Source organism: Muntiacus reevesi, chromosome 18 (assembly GCF_963930625.1).
Source record: "Muntiacus reevesi chromosome 18, mMunRee1.1, whole genome shotgun sequence".
Classification (NCBI taxonomy): Eukaryota; Metazoa; Chordata; class Mammalia; order Artiodactyla; family Cervidae; genus Muntiacus; species Muntiacus reevesi.
Window position 1 is genome coordinate 48121773 of NC_089266.1, and position 14504 is coordinate 48136276.

The 14504-nt window shown below is 41.1% G+C and overlaps 1 protein-coding gene across 9 annotated transcripts in view; it reads left to right on the top strand.

Moving 5' to 3' along the window:
* Positions 1–14504, top strand: part of ACACA (acetyl-CoA carboxylase alpha) — a 271850-nt gene that overhangs the window by 151287 nt on the left and 106059 nt on the right. For all 9 annotated transcript variants that reach the window (XM_065911051.1, XM_065911053.1, XM_065911050.1 and 6 more), the window contains 4 exons: positions 7290–7313; positions 9923–10066; positions 10825–10921; positions 11996–12103. In XM_065911051.1, coding sequence (XP_065767123.1) covers positions 7290–7313; positions 9923–10066; positions 10825–10921; positions 11996–12103 — 373 coding nt within the window. The remainder of the gene's footprint in view (positions 1–7289; positions 7314–9922; positions 10067–10824; positions 10922–11995; positions 12104–14504) is intronic.

Consider the following 14504-nt stretch of genomic DNA (forward strand, 5'->3'; position numbering starts at 1 on the left):
TTGAGAATCAGTACTACTAGACTTTCCCTGGTGACTCAGCTGGTAAAGAATCAGCCTGCAATGCGGGAGACCTGGGTTCTATCCCTGGATTTGGAAGATCCCATGGAGAAGGGAAAGGCTACCCACTCCAGTATTCTGGCCTGGAGAATTCCATGGACTGTATAGTCCACGGGGTTGCAAAGAGTCGGACACGACTGAGCAACTTTGACTTTCACTTTCACCACTAGACCAGCACTGTCCAGTAGAAATATATTGGACATATATTGCAAGCCATATATATAATTTTAAATTTTCTATTGGGCATATCTAAAAAGAAACAGATAAAATAATCACTTTTTTTCTTCTTTTTTTTTTTTTTTTTTGCTGCACCACACTGCATGACTTGTGGGATCTTAGTTCCCGAACAGAGATTGAACCTGGGCCCTCAGCAGTGAGAGAGCAGAGTTCTAACCACTGGACTGCCAGGAAATGCTCAGATAAAGTTACTTTAACATTTTATTTAACCCATTTTATCCAAAGTTTCATTTTAATATGTAATAAAGTTATTAAGCAGATATTTTCCATTCTTCTTACTAACTCTTTGGAATTTAGAGTGTATTCTCTGCTTCTAGCATGTCTCAGTACAGACTAGCCATATTTCCAGCACTTCCTGGCCACATAGTCAGCTCAACCGATCAAGAACTAATTAGGACAGTCACACTGGGTGCTCTTTGTTTTATGTTAGTGGTAGTGCCCCAGGAGAATTTTTTTTTACAAACTTTTATGTTTCTTATGTAAATGGTTGCAGGAACCATTTACTTCTGACACTGTAGATGTACTATAGTATTTTATACATGCTTTAAAAATTACTCATTGAGAACAGAGAACAGGCATATGAATATACACATTTTACATATCTAATGCTAAATAGGATTTTATTCTTTCTGAGTATTATGTTTGGGAGGTAACAAACCAAAAATTCTTGGGGGAAAAAATACATACATTCTTAAACCAGTTTTTTGCATTTTCTTTCCTGATCCTTGGTCTTCCCGTTCCTAGCCAGGCATTCCTTTGAAATAGAGCAAAACCTATCCAGCAAGTGTTTGGGAGTATCTTTCTATGCTGTATTTTCAAAGCAAGACTACAGTCTCTTGTTGTGTACGAGGGCATCTTGTGGAATCCCGTTCCTGTAGTTTGTTTTTGACTAGTGATTTAGCTCCTGTGGGTTGGGATGAAACATGGCTCTCTGTGTGCAGACTGACAACAGCAGGGTATTTTTTCAGGAAAATGCCCTAGAGGCCACTGGGATTGAAGACCATGTCCCGTTTGTGCATGTTTTGATTTTTTAGAGAAGTAGGCAAAACACAAGTAGCCGCCCTGGCAGATAAGTGAAGCTGGCTCTGAGAAGAGAGAAGACACCCCCCCCCCTTTTTTTTTTTTTTTGGCACACTTGGGCAATTAGCATGTAGCGGACATGTTTGGTGCCTTTTTGCTTAAATTTATTGAGGTACTTTGTATTGCTTGACGTTTTTTAATACTTAAATTTTTTAAACAATTTATTGTGGGAAGAACATTTAACATGAGATCTACCCTCTTAAATTTTTAAGTATATAGTATATTATTGACTTTTGGTACAGTGTGGCACAGCATTAACTCTCTGGCTTATTCGTTTTGCTGGAGTGAAACTTGTTTGATGTTTAATTACTCTGTGTTTCAGTATAATTTGACTGTTTTTTTTTTTCTGATACACCTCTGAGTGTTAGGAAAGGCATCAGATGACTAAAAAGTCATTTAAAAGAAATATCATTTCTTATTTCTGTGACCTTTCTTATCATCCTTCTTGCTAGGTAGGTTTCAGCTAAGGTATATTATCTTCTTCTTGATCTTCCATGCAAGAGTTCCAATTTTTGGGGGGGAGGGGAACTGTAGTTGGAACTTATTTAGCATCGTCAGGTCTTACTCACGAGTATCCAGATATTAGACCTTTACCAAGGGAAACTCCTGGCCCAGATATACCCTATTCTTGTTAAATTCCCTTCTTAAATTCCTGGCTTAAGCATAGTAGGAAACCAGTGTATATGGAACACCTAAATATATGAGAAATGTGTGTATTTTCTACTCTCTTTATCTTCTTAGCAAGTAAGGACTATGTCCTATTGTATGTGAATTTTTTTTTGAGGGGAGGTGATTTTGTATCTCTCTTTTTTTTCTTAAAGGTAATATGTAGCCAGTTAGCAATAGTCCTTCGGAGAGAAATGAGTGGATTTCTTTTAGTCATTTTCTTGGTGCAGGCGTAGTCATGATGGCTGGTCCACACTGAGAGAGCATTTTATTACCATGCAGACTTTTAGGACTTAATTCTTTTTTGTCCAAGATTCCATCAGACCAGCTCTTCATTGAGTTCAACCAGTATTCTGCATGGATTAATCCTAGAACTCAAACTGCTATCATGTAGTATTCCCTTTTCTCTGTCTTTTTCCAGGGAGGCCCAGAGTTTAGATTCACAGGTGTGTGTGTGTGTGTATTTTTTCTTACTCTGAATCCCTAGTTTTATCATTCTCTTGTGCTGGTGATAGAAAAACTTGTTACACTAAAACCTCATCCTAAATGTATTTTTGACGACTCATCAAATCATTTGACATTCAAAATTTTACTTAGCTTTGGACGTATTAAGCAACTCATAATAATCTGAAAACAAATAGGTTCTTTAGGCAGCCTGTGTATTTCATCTTCTAAAGTATAACTATATTTATGCAAACATATGTAAAGCATATTATCCCATAAACTCTGTAGCTATGCATATGGCTGTGCACATTATGACAGTCTGGGAGTATGAAATTTAAAACTCCAAATGATTTTCGTAAGTAATACCTATTAGTGAACACAGTTCGTTTTTTAAAACTTTTCATCTGTGATTCAGATAAGAAGCATCACAGTTGAATCAGAAGATGGAAGTACAATTTGTTGTGTATTTCTGTGCATATATAATGGGTGAAGACAGATTTCTTAGATGGAAATCCATGTTTTAAGTTAACTTGAATTGCACTGCACTTCTGCTATTTGCTCCTTGTGAACTTGGCCCCCTATGATAGAATGTTTTCAAACACTTTCCACTTCTCTTGTCTCACATCCAGAAGAGATCGGCTGTGTTCTCCCCTGATAGCACGTTTCGGTCACGACTGGGTTTAGGCTCTTGACGCCTTCAGTTTCACTGTAGGTGGGTGGCCTCTGGACCTTCTTTTCATGAAGGAGGTTGTGAGGAAGTTTAAAAGTCAAAAGCCCCTACCATGGGACTCATCAGTGACCCATTGCCATTCTTGAGAATCCTGAGATTCTCAATCTTTGACACCCAGAGATTAGAACCCTTCTTTGGCTTGTACTGAGACTCTCAAAAGTCATCCAATTTGTAACATTTTTTAGCAGTGGGAGTGCTTGGTGGTAGTTGGCAGGCCAGAATGAGCTATAAATAAATAAAACCCCTACAGCTCTTGCTTCCTTCATTCAAGGGTGTCTGCTGATAAGATGCAAGCATCTGGCAGAAGGAAAGATTCTCAGCAGGTTTAAGTGCTTACCATCATGCTTTCTGGTATCCGTGACTCAGCTTCTGGTCTCTGCTGTGTTATTTTGGCACTCTAGACTCATAAGATTGGAGAGTCGGGTTTAAAACTCACGATATATCATTAAGGTAGTCCAAGGTCCCTTCTTCTCAAGGAGGACTAGCTGATTTCAGGGGGAAGGAAAAGTGGAATCCTGGGCACCTGTAAATCCCTGTAGTTTCGTGCTGTGGATTTGTAGCTAATTATACAGCAGGCGATAGTAATGTATTGTAGCTCTTTTGGCACACTCGTTTCAGAAAGAGCAGAACCTTCCAGCAGAGCAAAGAAGGGCTTGGAAGGAGGCTGCAGATGAAAGAAGCAATGATCATTTTACTGTAAACGAAAGCTCTGCCATGGAATTGGGGCATCTGAGCAGCAAGGAGGTGGTCAGGGAGACGCCAACAGAAATACATGGTTCAGATGTGTTTTACAGCTCCTGATTCGGACTCTTCTGCAGAAACATAGTCACGCAAGGAGACCACCACTGGTCACAGCCAGTCAAATTGCTCTTTCTCCTGTGGTACTGCTGTTAGCAACCACTAGTAGGTTATTCAGCCGACCTCTTCTGATTCTGCTTTGCTGCCTGATTTCAAAAGATTTTCGTTATCCTGGCTCTGAGTCACAGCTTGACATAACACTGCTTGTTGGCATGCATCCCCATCATTTTCCTATAGGGTCTCCTTTTTTTTCCCCTACAAGTTAGAAGGCAGAAGAATTGGAAACATTTTTATATGATAAAAGATTTATGTAGGGCCAGCTCAAATTCAGCAAAATGAAATTCAGCTGGAAGGGATGGTAAAAGGCTCCGAGAACTTGTGACTGCCAGAGAAATCAGTGTTCCTTAAATAAAGAGGATTCAGCCAGCCGGCAGCAACTCTGACTTTGCATTCATATTGAAGCAGGCTCTCCAGCCATCCTAGGCAAGCAGATCAATAAAATCAGAGGTGACTTAATGCTGGGGACCTCAGCAGTCAAAGGATTTGTCTTGTCCTTCTTTAAATTTAGTCTATATCGATGTGGAATGCTATCCTCCGGAGCTGAGGTGAGAAAATGCCAGGTCTGGTTTCTGGTTTATGACACTTTATTTAGCAGTGTCCTTGGAAAACATCCCCTTTGATTTCTCAGTTACCACATCTGTAAAATGGAGCTAATCTCCTGGAAGGAAAATGATTCTAATATTTTTCAAAACATGGTAAATGAAGATTCATTGTCTTAAGTTCTCTGAAGATCTAAACAGCAGATACCTTACAAATGAATTTATATTCTTTTTTTTTTGTATTTGAGGATGCAATTGATTGCCCTGTCAGAGATTGAGCAATTTGTTTATTTTTGCATGATGAGTATGCAGTGAAATGGGGCAGATTTTATTTTATTTTCAGCTATTTAAATTGAATATTTGACTCATACATGATCTCTGTGTTGGTTGTTGATTTCTGTGCAATCCACCGATCGAGCTTTCTGGTATATCACAATAGTGTGCAGCATGCCCCATCGGTCATTTTCTTAAATGGATCAAATAGCCCCTTTATAGAGTAACAAAATATATAAATGATTGTTATGGACACGGCTAAGTATTTACTTTGTAGTAGAGAGTTTAACCTTCCCTGCTTATCTCCCCAACAGCCCCACAGCTTCTTATTCTACCGAAGGGGATAAACTGACTCTAAACTTACCTCCTACATGATCGATTTGAGGCCGGTCCTTTAAATACTGGAGATGTTGGGAGTTTTGTTCTTACCCCATACTGCGTAGATGGTGCCCAATTCTGTAACAGAGCAGCAGGGGGCTCCCTGTGCGAGCTAGCAGATTGCTGATAGAGAAGGGCTGTCTTTTTGTTGGTGGCCTTCTTTTCAATTTAGGCCCTTTTCTGCTGGAAACTTGGCCCTCATCCTGGGAAGGACTCCCTAAGGGATTCAAGTGGAGCCACAGAAGCAGTGAGACCGTTTTATTAGTGTAAGAAATTGGTTAACAGTTGAGAGAGATTACCCTGGTTTCTGAATCCCTGAACTCTGGATTCGAAGGAGCCTGAGATGCTTTGTTTGTAGGGTCCTTCTCTCTGAACTGAAGTTTATCGTTTAGAGCCTGTGCAGGTGGCCTTTTTCTTAAGAATCCTTTATATTTTAAAAGGAAAACTTTCCTATATTCTCATTAGCATTTACTATTAGTTTTCTGCTTCTGCTCTAGAACCCACGAGTGCTTGTTGTTTGCTGATGAGGACCAGGTGCATGATATCGAAGGACCTCTTGTAAAATGAAACCCGTTCCCCCAAAGAAAAACTGGAAGAATCCAAAGAGCAAAGGTGCAGGGTTTTGCAGTCAGAGGCTGCTCTTGCTGCCTTAGGAGTCTGCTCTGTGATACAGGTTTGATGCAGAGAGCATCACTACTCACAAATCACGCGAGGTATACAGTTTGTGTGCCGTGATATGTCACCGCTCTTTATTTATATGGCCAGCTCAGTCTATTCTGCTCCTTTCACTGCCATGGAGAGTGCATCATTTTCCTCCCTCTCTCCTCCTCCCCACATATCATCAGCACCACCCACTCTGTTCTGCCCATTAAGTCCTCTGTGTGCCAGAAAACCCCAACAATGATTAAATGCTGATAAAAAAGCGTTAGAAGGTTAAGATATCAACCAATCAACCCCCTTACAGGACTCCTAAATTGTGGGTGGTGAGTGTAACTTTTCCCTTTTACCATTGAAAATAAGGGCTTTTATTTGGGTTGTTTTGGTTTGTTTGTTTCAGTCGAGGAAATGACTGATGTCAAATTAAAGGGGGAGAAAAGCGTTGGTGGTAAAGACCAAAGAGAATGCAAGAGACTTGCTTCACAGTTTCCATTCTTATCCTAATGTTCCTCTCATGATTCAGAAGCATTCTCTATCAGGAAATTCTAGGGCTTGCCCAATTTAGGTAAGGTTGTTTTCATGGAAGGCCCAGAGATTTTAAATGTTTAAATGTCGTGATTGCCCTAAATTCATTTCGTTTAAAAAAATGTTAATTCATTTTTAACAGTTTATACTAGTCTAATCGGGGAATCGTTAGTCATCACCTTCCTGCATAATTTTAGCTTTAGGCTCCTATAGCACAGAATACCTGTCTTTCCTATACCACCCCCACAGGAGTGGGGGTGAAAGAGAACTAGATTTCTAGTTCTCTACAGGAGTGGGCTGAAAGAGAACTAGAAAAGGTACTTGGGAACCCAGATTCCTGGTGTCTTTTCTCTAGAGGAGAGTTTTTAGGTTCCTCACATATCCTAGAAGATCAGTTAACGTAGGGAGGGCTGTGGCGTCAGCTTCTCTGAACCTCCTTATGGCATTTTTAGTAAAACAGGAACAAGTAAGATGCTCTCAGAATCTTGTCAAGAATTACACCTCATGTTGAAGCTTAAGATAATATACCATAATGTACAGCTTCAATTAATTTTCATGAGCCTGTCTTTTATCTTTATTCTGCATTATTTTTTGGTAATAGAGCTATAGAAAAAAAATAGTAAATACACTTTGACCCTTTCCATCAACAGCTGCTGTGGTAAGGTAGGTCAGCCTCTTTGGAGGCACCCAGCGGGTGGAAGCATAATGAGCACTTAATTATGTCTGCTGAAGGCCAGAGCCGCCAAACTGGGACTCCTCAGGACTGGTCTGTATCTGCTCTGACAGTTCTTTTATTGTGGCTTTCCCTAACCTATTGGTAACTAACTGTGGTTGTTTAATTACAGAGGGAACATCCCCACGCTAAACAGGTACCGTATATTTAGTTTTTTTCCAATTAAAAGCATCTTTTTTTGTAACTTAGTGAAACCAGGAGAAAAAAAATAACACTTCACTTGACAAGCTAATATGTTATCTTTCTGCTGGGAGGTCCTGCACTCCCCTTTGGACATACTAAACTATACTTTCTGTTTGGAAAACATGTCTTCAGCTTTTCTCCAGCCATTTAAAAAACAACACTCAAAAAGTATGGAACAGCTCCTGTCCAGCTGTGGACGATAGGGGAATGAATCACCTGTCCGATGTTCAGCTTTGCTGTAAACATCTTCTTCTGCTAAGCTCTCCGTCTAGTTTGGGGCTTTCAGAGGAGAAACCCTTATGGTCACTCCTATCCTGGCAAACTATTCCTCAGTTTTTTAGTTTCTCTAATTTGTATCTCCTTTTTGAGGAATGCACAGGCAGAAATAGCTGATCTCATGTTTTATCAGTTTGTTAGCTGTTTTTCTAAAGTATTAACGTTGTCATGCAAGTCAAGTTTTATGTCAGACCTCTGAGATTAACACTGGAAGAGTGTATCTAAAGTTTTGATGTGTGTATCCCTGTGAAGACGTTTCCAGACTGATATAACACAGAGTGGTACTTATAATATGTTGAGTTCCTTCTGCTCCTGAACCCAGCAAGGCAACACAATGCAAGTTTGAGAGGATAGAAATTCTGATTGGAATCCCCCGAGTGCTAAAGCTGGTGCTGAGCTCTTTGTAGATGACCAGCTGTACACCGAAAGATGTATAGACTTATGTTTATTTTGTGCCTCTCCTTTAAATATTAAGTCATCAAAACTGGTTATAGCTTTTATAGCCTCCAGTTTAGATGGGGGAGAAGAAAGGGAGTGCTTCTGTTTGGTCCTCTGTCTGTTCTTGGAGGGTAGGCTTGCTTCATTCCTGCCTGCCTTTAGCTGTCCTGGCCCAAGAGCATAGTACCAGGGGAAACTGGAAATGCCATGGGTTTTCCGTTGAGCGATAAAGATGCTTAACCCCATGCTTGCCGCAAACACAACCTGTTAGCAACTTCAGGAGTTCCCTTTAAGGATTATCTGGACTCTCTTTCCTGTCTAACACCAGGCAGGTAGAAAAGATACAATGCCTCACAAACTTGCTCCTTTACTAAATACATTTGGTGATCCTAGAAAAGAGGATGATAACCTTTCTGAGTTCATCCAGCTCTGAATCCTGTTTCTAGTGAGCGCCATGTATAAGACTTGCTTGCCATGTGCTTCGTCTGTCTCATTCATGGTATCAATGGTTTCCTCTCCCACTCTACCTTCTAGTCCCTGGTACTGTCAGAAGATGAAGTACTTTTTCATGGTCATCTGCCAAGGGATTAAAAACCTGGAGTGTCAGTCTCTATAGTCTGTGTGAGCAACAGTCCCATTTATAAAAATATTTATAAAAAATTCCATTGCCATTTATATTTGCAACAGAGTACAATATGTACCCAGATCTCGAGTCCACCTTGCTGGCTGTCTTGCGCCCTGCAATACTGCAGGTGGTGCACTTGGAGGAGATTTTTGAGCAGGTCCCCAAAGTTCGGGTGCCATTGCCATGCTCGGAACTTGCTTCAGCTCAGTATGCCGGTAACATGTGTCGGGCAAGTCCTGGAGGCATCCTTTAGCGTGGTCCCTCCTAAGAGGCTGTCCTGATTGGCTGGGCATCACTACAGTGTACAGCAGCATCTGTCAGTACACACTGCTGAGGCACATCAAGGAATATCCAGACTCGTTATATTTTTAGATTGAACAAATCCACTCCCTTTGAGCATCTCCATTTACACCTGTTGGTCCTGCTTACACATACTTTGAGACGCATGCTCTGCCCTTGTGTACTCTGCTGGGATGAATTAAGGGCTTTTACAGACAGTATGTTTATTTTGGTATAGAAATGTTTAAATATAAAAAAGGAAATTCGGCAAAACTATTTCTCTTTCAAAAAGGGAGGAGCTATGATCCGTATGACTACTCTTCCCATCAGCCTAGTAAAGGAAAAGGTAGATACCTCAGTAAAGTTCCTTTTATAGACTGCGACTTGCTTCTCTCTGATGAAACATGATTTTCTGTTTTTGTTTTTTTTTAAATAATGATTCATTAAACCATTCCAGATGACTTAGAGTTGTTGTTGTACATGTGGGTATCTATCTGTGAATCCTTAATCTATTACAGTTCCTAGAGAAAAATACCTCCAGTGTTGCCTAGCTACCACTCACTTGGCTGGCTTACTTCCTTTTAAAAGAGAGGATGTTTTAGGGAAGGGGAAGATGCAGGATGGTTTTTCACCCCTATGTGCTCTTCATTCACTAGACATGTCATGATGTCAGTGTGTGAAAACCGCCATATTAGTCCTTAGGTTTTTATGTGGAGAAATTTATGGGGTGGTAAAAATATTGTTTGTGTGGAGGGAAAATCCCAAGGCAAGGGTTAATGTGAGTCCAGTAACATGGGCTTCTCCATAGTGGGTCAAAAACCAAACCTGCTCTCTGCCACCTGACCCTGTCTCACCTCTCTCCCAGCTCCTTTTCTCTGTTGTGGCTCTCCCAGTCCTTGCTCCTACCCTCCTTGTCTAATGCACTCGATTCAATTACCATTTAGAATGTCCTTCTCCTCCAACCTCAACCACTACGGCATGACTCACGTAGCCAGCGTCAGCGACGTGCTGCTGGACAATGCGTTCACTCCGCCATGTCAGCGGATGGGCGGGATGGTCTCTTTTCGGACCTTTGAAGATTTTGTCAGGTAAGGCATCTCAGATTTCTGCGGAGTGAATAGAGGCTCCTGGATTAGCCACGAGCCAGCTAAGAAGATGTAGCCCTCGCTGTTACATGCCCTGGGAGAGGTATCTGTCCTTCCTTTCCACCCTCCCATGCAGATCCTACAAGCCTGTACTTGTTATATGGGTCTGGTCAGAAAAAAAGGAACAAACAAAAACCATCTTTTCCTCAATAGCTAGTAGAAGAAGCTGTCTGCTCTGTGATGAGTGAAATGTCAGGAGAAATTAAACACAACACTAGAGTGAGCCCCACCAGAGACGATACATCTTTTGATTAAATGCATTCAGCATCTATCTCTTGATGTATACTGATGCATTACCCTAGGGGGAGGGGTAATTACATTGGTCTGTCACTGCTCTAGTCCCAGGCTCTTTCTGTTACTTTAAGACCGATGATGACAGCAATGCTCGTAGCTTACATATGAAAAACAAACAAACAAAAAAAACACAACAGAAAAGCTTGAGATTGTTCTTTTTAAAAAATAGAAAATATATATGGTTTATTAAAGTTGAAACCATCCATCCTCCTAATTTCTGCCACGTGGTAGAAATTCTACACGTCCTGTCTAGCCACTGGTGATTCTGTTCAGTTGACTGCTGAGCACGGGGTAGGACAGATGGTTCTTTTAGACAGAGCTGGCCGTGGCAGCGTTCATCTTCCTGCCACTTCGGGTTTCTGCCCCTTTTCATGGTGGGTGTTTCTTTGGTATTTGGTATTTTTTAGGATCTTTGATGAAGTGATGGGCTGCTTCTGTGATTCCCCACCCCAAAGCCCGACATTCCCTGAGGCAGGTCACACATCTCTGTATGACGAAGACAAGGTACAGTTGTCCCCTTTGGGAGAATGCTTTGCCTCTTCAGATACAGAACTTGTACTGTATACTCTCTCTTTCTTAAGCATTTATTTATTTAAATTTTTATCTATTTGGCGGCAGTGGGTCTTAGTTGTGGCATGTGGGCTTAGTTGCTCTGAGGCCTACAGGATCTTAGTTCCCCGACCAGGGATCAAACCCACATTCCCTGCATTGCAAGATGGATTCTAAACCACTGAACCACCAGGAAAGTCCGCTGTGTACTCTCATTATTATTATTATTATTTAATTGTATATACCTCATTTAAGTATTTTTGGAAACAGGTAGAACATAAATTCTAACCTAAAAATAGAAATAACCGTATTAAGCATAGATTCCATAATGTAGAATGAGGTCAGCTATATCCTCTACAGCTGCCTCTGGGTCTCTGAATATTGCTTCAAAGACTTGAGCTTTGGTTGCTTTAACTCTTAGTCATGGATGGCTTGTGTATTTGCAGAGCAGTGCTTTTGTATCTTCAATGAATGGTGGGCTTCAGATCGCAGAAGGAAATGGGCATTTTGTTTAAAATTTTGTTCTTTTATTAAACCCTTCTTTCCATTTCTCAGTAAACACCTGGTCCTGGTTTTTCCCTACCAGGTTATTTCCCCGTAATGGTTTGATGCTTCTCCTGTTTGACAAATGTTAGGAAATATATTACGTGGGAATATGTTCAAATGGCTTCTTTTCCTCTCTTTCCTTTATATTGCATGAAGAAATGTTGCAAATGGTTTCATTCCCATTTTATCAGCAAAAAAGTTGAGACAGAGTGGTCTTCAAGTCTATAGCAAGTTAAGATTTGGGACCACCTCTAATTAATGCCTTTGCTGCCTTATCGTTTAAAAGTTAGGTGTCTTTAATCTCCATTGTGGTTGTTGGGCAGTGGTTTCATTTTGCTTATTCATACAAATGGGCAACCCAAAAATATTCTGGGGTGCGGGATGTGTCTCTTTTCCTAGTATCCTACCAAGTTCTGTAACTTTTCTCTGCCCCCCGTATTAGCTAGCCTCCTGAGTGTGTTTTGTCGTTTTCTTGGGTTACAGGTCCCCAGGGATGAACCAATTCACATTTTGAATGTGGCTATCAAAACAGACTGCGACATCGAGGATGACAGTCTAGCAGCTATGTTCCGAGAGTTTACCCAGCAAAACGTAAGTCTTCATGTAGGTGGACGCTGGTGATGGCCTCTTTCCTGCAGCCTGTGTGACATATCCATCCTTTTCTCATTTGCTACTTATAAGGCCTGATCACTGATGACTGTGTCTTTGACGTAGTTCTGCATCTAGGGGTAAAATTCCAAAGTGATTTAATAGTGTGAAATATGTATCTTTTTTATGTCAAGAAGTATAGAACTTAAATATTCAAAATGTTTTAAGGAAGAGAAGTTATATTGCTGGATCTTTTTCAGAGCTCCAGTCTTGAACTTCACCTGCTGAATTTCCTTTGATGACTTAACCACACATGTCTAGGCTCAATCTCCCCCCATGCTCCCTCTATGTCTTTCCCTCCCAGCCTTGAAAATGTCAGTGATAATTCCATCCTCCTTTCAATTTTATGTCACTTGGATATCTTGTGTTGACATCGAGGTCTGAATTCCCATCATTTTCCTTCACATCTTCTGATTGCCTCATCGCCCCAAAAAACTAAAACCAAAAAACTAAACAGGAACAAAAATAACCTCAAGTAACCAAACCCTTTGCCCCCAGTCATTCAGAAATTTCATTGACTTTTTTCTCTTCTTTGCAGTTCCCTTATTCTACCCCTCCCTCCCTGCCCATTCCTTCCTTCCTTCGCTTCCAGCCCCCTTCATTTCAGTTTTTTAATTCCCACTACCATCTCTCTAGTTTAGACCCCTCCTCCCCTCACTCCTGAGACACTGTGACAGGTTTCCCTCTGATCCTCACACGTCCCATCCTGGTAGTCTCCATTCTGCTGACTAGCACAAAGGTAAATGTTCACAGTGCTCCCTTGCACTCAACACTGATTCTCCCTAACCTTCTGGACACCTCCTTGCCTTACTGTTTAACATTAGCCTATTAATGAAGTCCCACAGTCTAGCCTTTGCTGCTCCCTGAAAAGACCCAGGTCTTTGTCTCATCTACCTTGTCTGCCTGCTCTCCTCAACTGCCCCTTATCTGGAATGTTTTCTTCTTTCTTTCCTTCTTCCTTCCCTCCTTCCTGTCTCCCCCTGCCCCTTTCTTTCTAAATCCTGCTTGTTTTAAGAGCTGTCTCCAATTTTCCCTCTTTTATGAGGACTTCTCTGTGTAGCCTTAACTAAGATGTATTTTCTTCTCTTGAATTTCTAGTTGGTCAGTATAAATTGATTAGTAATAATACTTTTAATTTCTAAACACCATCTGTGTAAATTTTTTAACTTATTAGCACCTTACCACAATCCCATGGGGTTAGATTAATCAGGAATTAGTCAAGCTATACATGTGGGGAGAAGCTCAAGGTCAGAGAGCTTAAGGCCATTTAATCACCAGCTGGTAGGTGATGGAGAAAAAAACTAGAATTTAAGGCTTTGGGCACAGATCTAGGTACTTTAGTAAATAATACATTCAGATGCTTGTAGTCTGATGTTCAAAATGATGGTCTGTGCTGTATGATAGATGCCAATGTACCCTTCCTCAGCAGCCCTTCATTACAAGGCCAATGTGTGCTCTTTGAATGGAAAGCATCTAGCCCATAATGCTTGTCATAAAGAACTCAATAGATTTTTTCCTTTTTGGCCACATCTGGTAGCATGTGCGATCTTAGTTCCCCGACCAGGGATTGAACCCACATCCAGTGCATTGGAAACATGGCATCTTAACCACCAGACCACCGGTGATGTCCGATAGATTTTTAAAAATTCAGCAGTGTAAACAGTGCCATAGGTGTTCACAGTAATGGTCAATACCTAGGAAAAGATGGTAGTTTTGTGCTTAACGTGTGTCCTAGCATTTTCCCCATGATGCCTTCACAGCACGTGACCTGGAATGTGGGGCTGAGGTGAGGAAAGGTCCTTCCAGAGAAGTCAAGGTCAGGGGCCATGCCTGGGAATTTTTCTCTGGAAGAGAGATCTACCTTCTGTCTTGCCCTTGACTGGTGTGTGATCGCATAAAATTAACCTGAGACCAGTGACCAAGGAGACGGGAGAGTCCTAGCATTGTGCTTGGCTGCTGGTGTCGGTGCTTGATGAAGTGATCTGTGAGCTTCTTCCCAGGCTTTGAGCACTAATTCCCCACATTTGGTTGTTTCAGCCTCCACTTAGGCTTTCTATTACACTCAGATCAAAGGGTTGTATGTCAGCACAGATTGATTTAAAGAGGTAGTTTCCTCGTTTTCACTATGTTTATTTGTAACATTAAGTGATGATAAGAAATTTTCTTTTTTCCTTGGCTGGCCTTGTAAACTGAGGCACAGAGAAACCCAGAGTCTTTGCCTGTGGCTGTCCAGTAGGGAAGGGTAGACTGTGTCAACAGTCCAAGCCTGGAGAAGCTATGCGTCACGTACCGTGCTTATCCAGGAATATTAAACATTTTCACCTACTTGTTTTGAAAAAATATA